Source organism: Oryzias latipes, chromosome 18 (genome assembly GCF_002234675.1).
Source record: "Oryzias latipes chromosome 18, ASM223467v1".
In the NCBI taxonomy this organism is placed as follows: Eukaryota; Metazoa; Chordata; class Actinopteri; order Beloniformes; family Adrianichthyidae; genus Oryzias; species Oryzias latipes.
Window position 1 is genome coordinate 30,515,636 of NC_019876.2, and position 14,416 is coordinate 30,530,051.

The window sequence follows — 14,416 nt, forward strand, 5'->3', positions numbered from 1 at the left end:
CCATCTAATGAACCAGGGTTAAACCATCCAATACAACAGGGTTAAACCATCTAATGAACCAGGGTTAAACCATCTAATGAACCAGGGTTAAATCATCTAATGAACCAGGGTTAAACCATCCAATACAACAGGGCTAAACCATCTAATGAACCAGGGTTAAACCATCTAATGAACCAGGGTTAAATCATCTAATGAACCAGGGCTAAACCATCCAATACAACAGGGCTAAACCATCTAATGAAGCAGGGTTAAACCATCAAATGCAAACAAGCAGGAGCAGGGTCGTTGACCCCCGTCCTAAACCAAGGAGCGACCCGTAAACCAAAGCTAACCGTTAACCTGATAGTCGGGTCCACTTATCAGATCCTACCTGGCGGAAAGAACCATGTGTGTCAGTTTAGGTGGTTATGAATCCACCACAGCTCGGGTTCCCTATGGGGTCCCACAAGGGTCGGTTTTGGGACCTCTTCTGTTTTCTTTATATCTGTTACCTTTAGGGTCCATTCTAAGAAAACACGGCATTTCCTTTCATTTATACGCTGACGACAGTCAGATCTATCTGCCGCTAAAAAAGGATAATCTCTCTGTGACGCGGCTCCTGTCATGTCTCCATGACATTAAGGACTGGTTGGCCCTAAGTTTCTTGAGTTTGAATGAAAAGAAAACAGAAGTTGTAATTTTTGGACCGAATGATTTTAGTGGACCGTCCCCGATTGATCTGGGCTCTCTGACTGGTTTCTTAAAATCAACTGTTTCTAACTTGGGTGTTAAATTGGAGAGTAATTTTAGGATGGACCAACAGATAAGCTCTGTAGTGAAGTTAAGCTTTTTAAGCCTTCGCCAACTTGCTAAGGTAAAACCTTTTTTAACACCTGCACACTTTGAAACAGTAATCCATGCTTTCATCACGTCCCGGCTGGATTACTGCAACTCTCTTTATCTTGGACTCAGCCAGTCGTCTCTCTTGCGTCTCCAACGTGTTCAAAATGCAGCTGCTCGTCTTATGGTTGGAGCACGCAAAAGAGACCACATCACACCGATCCTAGCATCGCTTCACTGGCTGCCTGTGCATTTTAGAATTCATTTTAAGATTCTTCTGCTTGTTTTTAAATCTTTACACGGTCTTGCCCCGCTGTACCTCTCTGAGCTTCTCACTCCCTATTCGCCGGCACGGTGCCTCAGATCAGCTGATCAGATGCTTCTAGAGGTACCGAGGTCCAGACGGAAGCTCAGAGGGGACAGAGCTTTTGCTGTAGCCGCTCCAAAGCTGTGGAATACTTTGCCGCTGGCCATTAGAGAAGCCCCTTCACTGTCCATTTTTAAAACCCGTTTAAAAACCCATTTTTATGCTCTGGCTTTTAACCCAATATGAAGACCACTGTTTTTCTAACTGTTTACTGTTTTCTATAGTTTTATCTCCCTCTGTGTTTTCCCCCCCTTAACATGTTTTAATGTTTTTTACTGTTGTGTTCAGCACTTTGTCTCAACTACTGTTGTATGAAAGTGCTATATAAATAAAGTTGAGTTGAGAGTTGAGAGAGCCAAGGCTTTGATCTGGAACGGAACGGATGCAGACAGACCAGCTGTGTGACGTCTGCGCAGACGGTGTGAATCACACTGAGCTGCTTGGTTCAGCTTAACGTCACGTCTGCTGAGGATTGATGGGTTCAGGTTCAGATCTGGAGAAAGGAGGAGACAGAAATCCCTGTGGGCAACAAACTTCCAGGAGGCAGAAGTGCTCACAGGATGACAGAACATTTACAAACTCAGGATTAGGGTAGGAACCGGAAAAGAACTGAGCCTGGGATTCTGACATTAACCATAACTGAAGCGGATCAGGTTATCTTCTAAAACGTGTTGAGCTGTGAGTAAATCAGATCTAAAGGAAAGTTTAGAGCAGCCTTTGGTCTGACAGGGAAGACAGCTTCCTCTTCAGCTTCTTCACAGGTCTGGATGACATGACGGGCATGGATGTCACTCACCAATGATCTCTGGAGACGCCCCAACAACCTTTACTTTCTCCTCTGCCTCGTACAGAGGCAGAGGAGAAAGAAGGGTCCAGTGAAAGTGAAAGTGAAAGTGAAAAAAAACAGCTTCCCGTAAAACAGACACAAAGTGCCAATAGTGAATGGATCTGGACAAAAGGCTCATTATCAGGCATGTGACAAGTTCAAGTAATAGTTTTCATAGATGTCCCAGTGAAGGGTCCAGTGAAAACGCTCTTTTTAACGATTTTTCTCATGATGGAGGACGTATACAAAACAATTCAGATTAACCTGCATTTCTGAGTATTTCATTGATATTTGGGAGTCAGGGGCAGATGACTTGTACCTTTTCAAAAAGATCATAGGTTCTACATAAAAACGACAGCTAGCGCATCAAAGCCTCTAGGCTCCGCCCCTTTCTGACGAACAGATCTATGAACGTCTTTGTTTTCCTCGTCTGAGATGGAATCTGGATCAGAACCGGACGGATGGATGGATCTGATGCTGCTGCTGTTTTTGTTGCTCCGCTAATGTTAGCTTAATGTTGTGAGGGGCTGTAAGCTAGCGGGAGAAAGTAGAAAAGGGATGATGGGAAATAATAACAATTATACCATGGTCCGGTTGAATACTCGATTCTGATTGGCTGCTGGGTATGTATTAAACCTGATGACCGCACAGTGAACAAAGAAGTTCGGTCAGCTAGCTTAAATGTTCTCTATCACTGCGCCGGCTTCTTTAAAACAACCTTTTGCTTCATCATCTAGACAAAAACAAGCGGTTAGAGGAGAACTTTCTCTCTGAAATGATGCTTTATTCAAGCCATCGGTACGATCAGCATAGATATATCGCCGAAACTTGACTGCAGCGGTGGTACTGGGCGACGCGGACTATATGTTACGTGATGCGGCGCAATATATAGTCTGCTTTTTGTGAGAAAAGCGATCCAAATCGGAAAAAAAACAAGAATTAAGGACTAAAACCTGGGTAATATGTATTGCTTTTGTAAGTGACCATGGTAAAAGCGGGTTAATGGCCTTCGAAGTGTGCAGTTGTTACTTTTTAACGCACTTCGTGGAACAGTCCGACTTCAGGCTTCCACGGCCTGCGTTAAAATGTAATAACCGCACACTTCGTCTGCCATTAACCCTTAGTTATCTTAAGTCCTAAATAATGACACGGGGTTCTAGATCTTGACTAAAAACAAACTTAAAAGAGCACCGGGAACGCTTTGACAGCAGATCAGAGGATGATGGGCGCAGAAGGAAATAAAGGACCAGTAACCAAACCGGTAACCTCAGGAAGTCATGTGTGCCGCAGTCACAGCCGCCCAGTGGACAGATCTGTACGCAGCAGCTGGAGGATACAGCTGGTGGGCCTGAAGAGGACGGATGTGCCCCCTTCCTACCACCCTCCATGAGACCAGAACCAGAACAGGTGGCCTCCATGAGACCAGAACCAAAACAGGTGGCCTCCATGGGACCAGAACGGAAACAGATGGGCTCCATGGGACATGGGCCAGAACAGGTGGCTTCCTTGAGACCAGAACCAGAACAGATGGCCTCCATGGGACCAGAACCAGAACAGGTGGCCTCCATGAGACCAGAACCAGAACAGGTGGCCTCCATGGGACCAGAACCAGAACAGGTGGTCTCCATGAGACCAGAAACAGAACAGGTGGGTTCCATGGGACCAGAACCAGAACAGGTGGTCTCCATGAGACCAGAACCAGAACAGATGGCCTCCATGGGACCAGAACCAGAACAGGTGGCCTCCATGGGACCAGAACCGGAACAGGTGGCCTCCATGGGACCAGAACAAGAAGGGTTGGATTCCATGGGACCAGAACCAGAACAGATGGCCTCCATAAGACACAAACCAGAGCAGGTGGCCACCATGGGACCAGAACCAGAACAAATGGCCTCCATGGGACCAGAACCGGAACAGATGGCCTCCATCAGACCAGAACCAGAACAGGTGGCCACAATAAGACCAGAACCAGAAAAGGTGGCCACAATAAGACCAGAACCAGAACAGGTGGCCTCCATGGGACCAGAACCAGAACAGGTGGTCTCCATGAGACCAGAACCAGAACAGATGGCCTCCATGGGACCAGAACCAGAACAGATGGCCTCCATGAGACCAGAACCAGAACAGGTGGCCTCCATGAGACCAGAACCAGAACAGGTGGCCTCCATGGGACCAAAACGGGAACAGATGGGCTCCATGGGACATGGGCCAGAACAGGTGGCCTTCTGTGTATTCTTTGACCTGTCTGTTGCTCCCAAACCACCACCTGGCCCTGCAGTTGTCCAAAGGAGACAAATAAATGAGAGCACTAGGGCACAGTTTGTAGAAATGATAAACCCTGAAAACGTCTCTGGTGCCAATGTTGATGAAATGCTGAATTCTGTTACTTCTAGCATCTTGAATGTTCTGGATGCCATTGCCCCTATGAAAGTTCAATTGAGAAAACATAGACAGAAAGCTCCCTGGAGGAATGATGATCTAGTCAGGGCACAGAAACAACAGTGCCGCAGAGCCGAGCGAAAGTGGCGCAAGTCAAAACTCCAGGTTCATTATGGAATATATAAGGCGGAGTTGTACGCTTATAACCAGATCTTATGCAGAACAAGGGAAAGGTACTTCTCTGAAATCATTGGAAGTTGCAGCAGCAACTCTCGTATCCTGTTCACAACAGTTAACAGATTAACTAACCCTCCAACCCAGCTACCAATAGAATTGGTTTGTACACCTAAATGTAATGAGTTTGCTGTATTTTTCAATGACAAGGTTCAGGGCATTAAAAAAGCCATCAACTCCACAACACATATAACTATCGAACGGCCACCTACTCACTCTAAGCTGACTCACTTTGTACCTGTCACTGACCAAACTGTCCAAGAGACCATCACCCGTCTGAGCTCGTCTACATGCTGCCTTGATGTGTTACCCACTAGATTTCTAAAGTCTGTCTTGAACAGTGTGTTGCCATCAATTACTCAAATAGTTAACATGTCTCTTCAATCTGGAATATTTCCAGAGGCCTTAAAAACTGCAGTCATTAAACCCCTCCTGAAAAAGAGCAGTCTTGATCCCACTGTACTGAATAATTACAGACCTATCTCTAATCTGCCATTTTTAGGAAAAGTCCTTGAAAAAGTTGTCTACCAACAGCTCACTGACTTTCTCTTATTAAACAATTCGTTTGATGTTTTCCAGTCAGGTTTTAGACCCCATCATAGCACAGAAACTGCTCTTATCAAGGTAACCAATGACATCCGCCTGAACACTGATGATGGAAAAGTCTCTGTCTTAATCCTGCTAGACCTGAGCGCTGCCTTTGATACTGTTGATCATGGGATCCTTTTGCACAGACTCCAAGACTGGGTTGGCATCTCTGGATCTGCCCTAAGTTGGCTCAAGTCTTATCTAGAAGACAGGAAATATTTTGTTGAAATTGGGAGTTGTGTCTCAGACTACATGGGCTTGAATTGTGGTGTGCCCCAGGGATCGATCCTGGGACCCCTTCTGTTCAACCTCTACATGCTGCCACTAGGGCAGTTAATACGCAGTAATAACATATCTTATCACAACTATGCAGATGATACTCAGATCTATGTGTCACTGACAACAGGTGAATATGGGCCGGTGGATTCTCTCAACCACTGCCTCCAACAGATCAGCGCGTGGATGCAGGACAACTTTCTCCAGCTAAACTCAAACAAGACCGAAGTTATTGTTTTTGGCCCACAGAAACAAAGAGAAAGTGTCAGCAGCTACCTTCATTCTCTGTCTCTTAAACCCTCAAATCAAGTCAGAAATCTAGGGGTAATCATGGACTCTGACCTGAACTTTAACAGCCATATCAAGTCAGTAACATCAGCTGCATTTTATCACCTGAAAAACATTGCCAAAATCAAAAACATAATCTCAAAGCGAGACCTGGAGATACTTATCCATGCATTTGTCTCCAGTAGGTTAGACTACTGTAACGGCCTGCTCACCGGCCTCTCCAAACGAGCTGTAAAACAGCTTCAGTACATCCAGAATGCTGCTGCTGGAGTCCTGACCAGAACCAGGAAGTATGATCACATTAGTCCTGTGCTCAGGTCTCTGCACTGGCTCCCTGTACCTCAAAGAATAGACTTCAAAGCAGCTCTGCTTGTGTACAAGTCTCTCCATGGCCGAGCACCAAAGTACATCTCTGACATGTTAGTGCCATATGAACCATCTCGTACTCTGAGGACCTCAGGGACCGGCCTCCTGTTGATTCTCAGAGTCAGAACTAAACAAGGGGAATCAGCGTTTCAATATTCTGCAGCTAAAATCTGGAACAGCCTCCCTGAAGGCGTAAGACAGGCCTCTTCTGTGTTCATGTTCAAATCTAGACTTAAAACATTTCTGTTTAGCCGTGTATATGACTGAAAGGTCCTATCTGCACCTTTCTTTCCTTCCTTTCTTTTTAAATCTTTTTTTTGTTTTTCCTTTTCTTTTAAAGTAAATTTTATGTTGATTATTTCTATGATGTATTGTGATTTTAATGCATTTTTCTGTTTTGTGAAGCACCTTGAATTACTTTGTGTACGAATTGTGCTATACAAAAAAACTTGCCTTGCCTCCATGGGACCAGAACCAGAACAGGTGGTCTCCATGAGAACACAAACAGAACAGGTGGGTTCCATGGGACCAGAACCAGAACAGGTGGTCTCCATGAGACCAGAACCAGAACAGATGGCCTCCATGGGACCAGAACCAGAACAGGTGGCCTCCATGAGACCAGAACCAGAACAGGTGGCCTCCATGGGACCAGAACCGCAACAGATGACCTCCATGGGACCAGAACAAGAAGGGTTGGATTCCATGGGACCAGAACCAGAACAGATGGCCTCCATAAGACACAAACCAGAGCAGGTGGCCACCATGGGACCAGAACCAGAACAGATGGCCTCCATGGGACCAGAACAAGAAGGGTTGGATTCCATGGGACCAGAACCAGAACAGATGGCCTCCATAAGACACAAACCAGAGCAGGTGGCCACCATGGGACCAGAACCGGAACAGATGACCTCCATGGGACCAGAACAAGAAGGGTTGGATTCCATGGGACCAGAACCAGAACAGATGGCCTCCATAAGACACAAACCAGAGCAGGTGGCCACCATGGGACCAGAACCAGAACAGATGGCCTCCATGGGACCAGAACCGGAACAGATGGCCTCCATCAGACCAGAACCAGAACAGGTGGCCACAATAAGACCAGAACCAGAACAGGTGGCCTCCATGGGACCAGAACCAGAACAGGTGGCCTCCTTGAGACCAGAACCAGAACAGGTGGCCTCCTTTAGACCATAAGCCATGAACCAGAACAGGTGGCCTTCATGGGACCAGAACCAGAACAGGTGGCCACCATGGGACCAGAACCAGAACAGGTGGCCACCATGGGACCAGAACCAGAACAGATGGCCTCCATGGGACCAGAACCGGAACAGATGGCCTCCATCAGACCAGAACCAGAACAGGTGGCCACAATAAGACCAGAACCAGAACAGGTGGCCACAATAAGACCAGAACCAGAACAGGTGGCCTCCATGGGACCAGAACCAGAACAGGTGGCCACCATGGGACCAGAACTAGAACAGGTGGCCACCATGGGACCAGAACCAGAACAGGTGGCCTCCTTGAGACCAGAACCAGAACAGGTGGCCTCCTTTAGACATCGACCAGAACAGGTGGCCTCCATAAGACCATAAGCCATGAACCAGAACAGGTGGCCTTCATGGGACCAGAACCAGAACAGGTGGCCTCCATGAGACCATAACCAGAACAGGTGGCCTCCATGGGACCAGAACCGGAACAGATGGGCTCCATGGGACATGGGCCAGAACAGGTGGCCTCCTTGAGACCAGAACCAGAACAGATGGCCTCCATGGGACCAGAACCAGAACAGGTGGCCTCCATGAGACCAGAACCAGAACAGGTGGCCTCCATGGGACCAGAACCAGAACAGGTGGTCTCCATGAGACCAGAAACAGAACAGGTGGGTTCCATGAGACCAGAACCAGAACAGATGGCCTCCATGGGACCAGAACCAGAACAGGTGGCCTCCATGGGACCAGAACCGGAACAGGTGGCCTCCATGGGACCAGAACAAGAAGGGTTGGATTCCATGGGACCAGAACCAGAACAGATGGCCTCCATAAGACACAAACCAGAGCAGGTGGCCACCATGGGACCAGAACCAGAACAGATGGCCTCCATGGGACCAGAACCGGAACAGGTGGCCTCCATGAGACCAGAACCGGAACAGGTGGCCTCCATGAGACCAGAACCAGAACAGGTGGCCTCCATGGGACCAGAACGGGAACAGATGGGCTCCATGGGACATGGGCCAGAACAGGTGGCCTTCATGGGACCAGAACCAGAGCAGATGGCCTCCATGGGACCAGAACCAGAACAGGTGGTCTCCATGAGAACAGAAACAGAACAGGTGGGTTCCATGGGACCAGAACCAGAACAGGTGGTCTCCATGAGACCAGAACCAGAACAGATGGCCTCCATGGGACCAGAACCAGAACAGGTGGCCTCCATGAGACCAGAACCAGAACAGGTGGCCTCCATGGGACCAGAACCGGAACAGATGACCTCCATGGGACCAGAACAAGAAGGGTTGGATTCCATGGGACCAGAACCAGAACAGATGGCCTCCATAAGACACAAACCAGAGCAGGTGGCCACCATGGGACCAGAACCAGAACAGATGGCCTCCATGGGACCAGAACCGGAACAGATGGCCTCCATCAGACCAGAACCAGAACAGGTGGCCACAATAAGACCAGAACCAGAACAGGTGGCCACAATAAGACCAGAACCAGAACAGGTGGCCTCCATGGGACCAGAACAAGAACAGGTGGCCTCCTTGAGACCAGAACCAGAACAGGTGGCCCCCTTTAGACATCGACCAGAACAGGTGGCCTCCATGAGACCATAAGCCATGAACCAGAACAGGTGGCCTTCATGGGACCAGAACCAGAACAGGTGGCCTCCATGGGACCAGAACCAGAACAGGTGGCCACCATGGGACCAGAAGCAGAACAGATGGCCTCCATGGGACCAGAACCGGAACAGATGGCCTCCATCAGACCAGAACCAGAACAGGTGGCCACAATAAGACCAGAACCAGAACAGGTGGCCACAATAAGACCAGAACCAGAACAGGTGGCCTCCTTGAGACCAGAACCAGAACAGGTGGCCTCCATAAGCCATGAACCAGAACAGATGGCCTTCATGTACGTTCAGCATCAGCAGCAAGGAACCTCCATCCAGAACGCTGCATTGATTTAGTGCTTCTATGACAAATCTACAAAGTCTGCAAATGTTGACCAAAAGAACATTTTTTTATAGTTGGAGCCAAAGGAGTTTTGTTTCGTCACTAATGGATTCACCAGAACCACATCTGTCCAGATGCAGCTGTTTGAACCTGAAACCTGAAGACCACCTCAGCAGCAGAAACACCTGGACAAGAGCCTGCAGGTCCACATCATGAGGAGACGGTCACGTGACCGCCTCTCTGGGTCCCGGCTGTGCGTCACGATGCGGCATCTTTACGTCCCCGCCGGACGCTGCACCACAGCCGAGCTGCCGCGGGGATGCCCGTTGGGAACGCAGAGAGGCCCGACGCTCCGGCGGAAGGTCTTACCGGTGCTGCTCATGGTACCGGGCGGATGATGCTCTGCAGACGGAGGCTCCAGCGCGCAGGCGCATCCGCAGAACCCCGCAGGAAGGATGCGGGGACGTCCTCCCGGGGCCGGCGGGTGAAGGGCAGGACAGGGCGGGCTTCCCCGGGCTGCTGAGGCCGCAGAAGCGCGGCGGAGAGGCGAACACCGCGTCCTGCGGGGCTGCAGTGCGGAGCGGGAGCTGGATGTGGGCGCGGCGGAGGAGCGGAACAGGGATGGCAGCTTCCGCTTTGGCCCTTCAAAATAAAGTCACCTGAGCTCAGAGCCACGGTAGAGAGAAGGAATAGTCCAGTGTTACCTTTGCAGGGTCAAAACGGGGTCTTCTCATCCAAACGGATGACAACCAACAGTTCAGAAGCTCAAATAGCGTTTAGCTGATCAGGAAGGATCTGCTGCCAGCTACAGGCTGGACGTTTGTGAAGCAGCGATGGAGAGGAAGACTATGGACTCCTGAGCATCCTCTTCATCAGGGCTGGACGGACAGAGGCTGAGGCCTGCAGGAGATCCCATCTTTGGATTCCAGCCAGAGATCTGCTGCTTCTGCTCAGATTGGTGCTGTTTAGATTTGTTTACAGTGCCATTATTTGCCATTATTTGGTCATGTTAACATTCAGATCAGTCTGATTTTTGTTATTCACGGGTTTTTTCTGCAGGCTGGGATCAACAAAAGGAGCACAGACCAAACAGCTGATCTGACTTTTTTTTCTTCTAACATTTCTTTAAATGTTCCTGTTGTTGGTTTGTCTGGTCTGAAGCTCGTTTCAGTTATGATTCGTCTGGAATAATTGTGATTCCTGGTAATATAAATGTGTTTTTTAGCTGAACATTTTTGCAGATTGTATAAACTAACACACACTAAAACACACTTACACACGCGAACCCCGCACCGGGACAACAGCAGCCAACAGCGCCCCCTACAGATCAACAGAACTTTTAATTTGAAGGAAATGACACGAATGCGTGTGCGTGTTTTGTCAAGCTTCCCGCCGTCAGATCGCATGCAGGAGGAAGTGGGAGTTGTAGTTCAGTCTACCAAAGCCGGAGGCCGAATGAACCCCAGACGACCTGCTTCTGGGAGATTTCATGATAAACTTTAGTTGGTTCAGAATATTTCCCCAAAACCTCCAGTTAGTGGACTACAACCTGAAGACTATTTTGTTCAAATTCAAACAGTTCAAAAATGAAATGCTGTCCGCTGATCACAACAAATCCTACTAAGAAACAATTTGTAAAATGAACATCTGGAAAGGTCAAATCTGAGACGATGGTCTTTCTGCTAAATATACAAAGATATTTATCATATTTGATATCTGAATAAAGGGATTTTCTACAAGCAGTGAGGAGCGGTGTTTACCCTCCTGTTATGTTCATTTGTGAGGAACAGAGGTGATGTTCCTGGGTCAATTTGACCCGGTGCATGTTTTATTAATTAAAACAATGTCCGAAACACAGAAATCCTAACAAGCAGTGTGAATATTTCATCACTAACTCCATTACCAATTATTCTTTCAAAAACTTAGTGAAATGGTGTTCCTTACCTCTAACAGGAAGTGGTTCAATTATCAGATTATTCACTCGTTTTTCTTAAAAATATACATGTTCAAGCTTTTTTTTATTTTTCACTACTGAATTACTTTTGAAAGACTGACATATAAAATACAATAGTTTTACATAACATTGAAACATAATCTTGAAATTTTGTTTTACATACATGCACTGTGAATCAGAAAAAAACTAAATCACAACACAACAGACAAGCAGTTGCAATATGAAGGTGTGTGTGTGTCTGTACATATACACAGCACAAGAGTGACCATCACACTGTGCTTTGTGAAAATTCATTTTGCACATTTCGCACAGGTCATGCTTGTCTTGACATGGATCCTGTCTCCGGCTCGTCTCGCGCCCCCGGCCGTCCACCCAACTCCATCTGGATGAAGCTCGTCTGCTGGACTTTAAATATGTAGTTGTAGTGTAACACACAAGCGGCTTTACCAACATCGCAGAGCCAACCCAAGTGGACCTGAGTCTGCAGTGCATCTCCACCTGAAGGCCACAAACCACTCTTTCGAGGACAGTGAAGTCCGAATTCTAGCCAGAGAGAAAGGATGGTTTGAGCGAGGAGTGAAAGAAGCCATCTTTGTCAAGAAGGATAAACCTTCTCTTAATAAGAATGGTGGTCTCAGATTTATTCTTCCATCCATCTACGGCAGTGTCTTGAAACCTAAACAAACCAAACCAGTTCTACCTGAGTCGTTAACCGCTGAAAGAGAGGACCAATGTGGAGAGCGAGTCACTGGCTCTCCAACCCCCAGCTGAGGACAAAGGACTATTAACGACCCGAAACCATGTAGGCTAAGTGGACAATACCTCCAGTTTCAGGTCTGACTCCTCCCCCATGGACGCATATATATACCAGCTCTTAGACCAGCTAATTCAGAATTGACAAAGCCTCTTGGATAGGAGGCGAAACGTCTTCTAACTTTAAAACCAAGTCCAGATGACATCCCCTAAACCTACTACAATGGAACCAACCTGGATGGATGAGAGTCTTCATAGACATGTAGTAGTGTAAGATAAATTCTTTCCTCTTTGTGAGTTATGGTAAATTGCCTGTCCGTCCTGGGGGAGGATCCCTCTTTCATGTGGGCACCCCTGAGGTTATGCCGATTGTTGATCCGATCGTTGGTCATGTAAACAGTTCATTCTGATCGTGTGTCACTACTGCTCTGGTTTACGTCATGCATAGACGGTGTTTCACTGAGAGAAAGCTTTGGAGCTCATGCGGGACAGACCAGCTGCTCTGCGGACGCCCCGTGAAAAGTGACGCTCCGCTCTCGCCCCGCTCTCGCCCCGCTCGCGTACAACCTTCACGAGGGGGATGCGGGGGAGGAGCACTTCGGTCCACTGGCACCCGAGCCCAGAGCTCGGGTGCCAGTGGACAGAGTGAGCAGAGCAGCCGGATTAATAACTCTCTGTTTGAGGGGAGGGGAGGATGCTTTGTTGCGTGTGCCGCGTTTTGTTTTTTGTTATGTGTGGGAGAATTCAGACTGCGAGCCGTCCCGCCGTTCTGGGTTAGCGGCTGCAGGACTCAGGAGAACCGCCAGCTCACACAGCGGCTTTGGGGCGGTGTGTGTGAACTTTTCAGAGCAGAAATAAATGTCGCTCAGTCCTCAGAAACCGTTCAAACAATCAGGTGGATTCGTGTGTCCAGTTGTGTCCAGACAAAATAAAGGCTAAACAACCTCCAACGAGTAAGGCAAGTCCTGAGAAGCCAGCTCAATGGCAAAAATAAGACCCGGGCAATAAACAGCTACACACTGCCAGTTATCAGATATCCTGCAGGAATAATAAGATGGCCAAAGGAAGAGATACAGACCACGGATGTTAAAACACGAAAGCTCCTCACCATGCATGGAGGGTTCCATCCCAAATCCAGCACCCTGAGACTGTATGCTAGCCACAAGGAAGGAGGCTGAGGACTAGTGAGCGTAGAAGCCACTATCCAGGATGAAACATCCAAGATGCATGAGTACATCAAGCTCAAGGCCCCAACTGACAGTGTGCTCAGTGAATGTCTCAGGCAATGGAGAGCAGAGGATACAGTGCTGGAGGACAGATCCTCATGGGAGGACAAACCCCTGAATGGGATGTACCACCGGACCATAACTGAAGTGGCTGATATCAAGAAGTCCTACCAATGGCTAGAAAGGGCTGGCCTACAGGACAGTACTGAAGCGCTCATCCTGGCAGCTCAGGAACAAGCCCTGAGCACCAGAACCATAGAGGCTCAGATCTACCACAGCAGACAAGACCCAAGGTGTAGGCTGTGCAAAGAGGCGCCTGAAACAATCCAGCACATAACTGCAGGGTGTAAGATGTTGGCAGGGAAAGCATACATGGAGCGCCACAATCAAGTGGCTGGAATAATATACAGGAACATGTGTGCAGAATATGAACTGGAAACCCCAAGATCAAAATGGGAAACACCTCCGAAGGTCGTAGAGAATGAGAGGGCAAAGACCCTGTGGGACTTCCAGATCCAGACTGATAGGATGGTAATGGCGAACCAACCAGACATTGTAGTGGTGGTTAAAGAACAGAGGAAAGCTGTTGTGGTGGATGTGGCAGTGCCAAGCGATGGGAACATCAGGAAGAAGGAACATGAGAAACTGGAGAAATACCAGGGACTCAGAGAAGAACTGGAGAAAGCCTGGAAAGTGAAGGTGACAGTGGTGCCTGTGGTAATTGGAGCACTCGGGGCAGTAACCCCCAAGCTGGAGGAGGGGCTACAACAGATACCTGGAAAGACCTCAGACCTCTCAGTCCAGAAAAGCGCAGTGCTAGGAACAGCTAAGATACTGCGCAGGACCCTCAAGCTCCCAGGCCTCTGGTAGAGGACCCGAGCTTGGAGGAGAAACCACCCGCGGAGGGTGAGAGGGACATTTTTTTTATATATATATATATATATATATATATATATATATATATATATATATATATATATATATATATATATATATATATATATATATATACACATACATGTGTACGTATTAAATACCACTAGTAAATGTATGTTAGTTATGTATATTAGTTACATGTTATTTGTACATTATGTTTACGTACTGATGAGCAAAAACTACACAGTGAGAGTACACAGAGATACTTTTGTATTAACAGATGAGGCATTTTAAG

At 47.8% G+C, this 14,416-nt stretch overlaps 3 protein-coding genes across 3 annotated transcripts in view; 2 read left to right on the plus strand and 1 right to left on the minus strand.

Annotated features, from left to right (window-relative positions):
• ablim2 (actin binding LIM protein family member 2) overlaps nt 1-11,131 on the minus strand; it is a 67,724-nt gene extending 56,593 nt beyond the window's left edge. Inside the window, exon 1 of the mRNA XM_023965957.1 lies at nt 9,682-11,131. Within this exon, the coding sequence (XP_023821725.1) occupies nt 9,682-9,694 (13 nt within the window). The 5' untranslated portion in view covers nt 9,695-11,131. The remainder of the gene's footprint in view (nt 1-9,681) is intronic.
• The window catches only part of zcchc4 (zinc finger CCHC-type containing 4), a 38,417-nt gene that overhangs the window by 8,023 nt on the left and 15,978 nt on the right, over nt 1-14,416 (plus strand). The window lies entirely within an intron of this gene.
• Nucleotides 6,551-10,427, plus strand: LOC111949245 (protein LIAT1-like). The gene is made up of 2 exons (XM_023965960.1): nt 6,551-7,256; nt 7,505-10,427. The coding sequence occupies exons 1-2, from the start codon at nt 6,606-6,608 to the stop codon at nt 7,733-7,735; spliced, it is 882 nt and encodes a 293-aa protein (XP_023821728.1). The 5' UTR covers nt 6,551-6,605; the 3' UTR covers nt 7,736-10,427.

What these genes read in the sequence shown, in the direction of transcription:
- LOC111949245 (XM_023965960.1), top strand. Translation starts at nt 6,606, where the DNA reads ATGGGACCAGAACCAGAACAGGTGGTCTCCATGAGAACACAAACAGAA. An exon ending in TAAGACCAGAACCAGAACAG is followed by an intron (nt 7,257 to 7,504) that starts GTGGCCTCCATG and finishes GAACCAGAACAG; the next exon opens with GTGGCCACAATAAGACCAGA.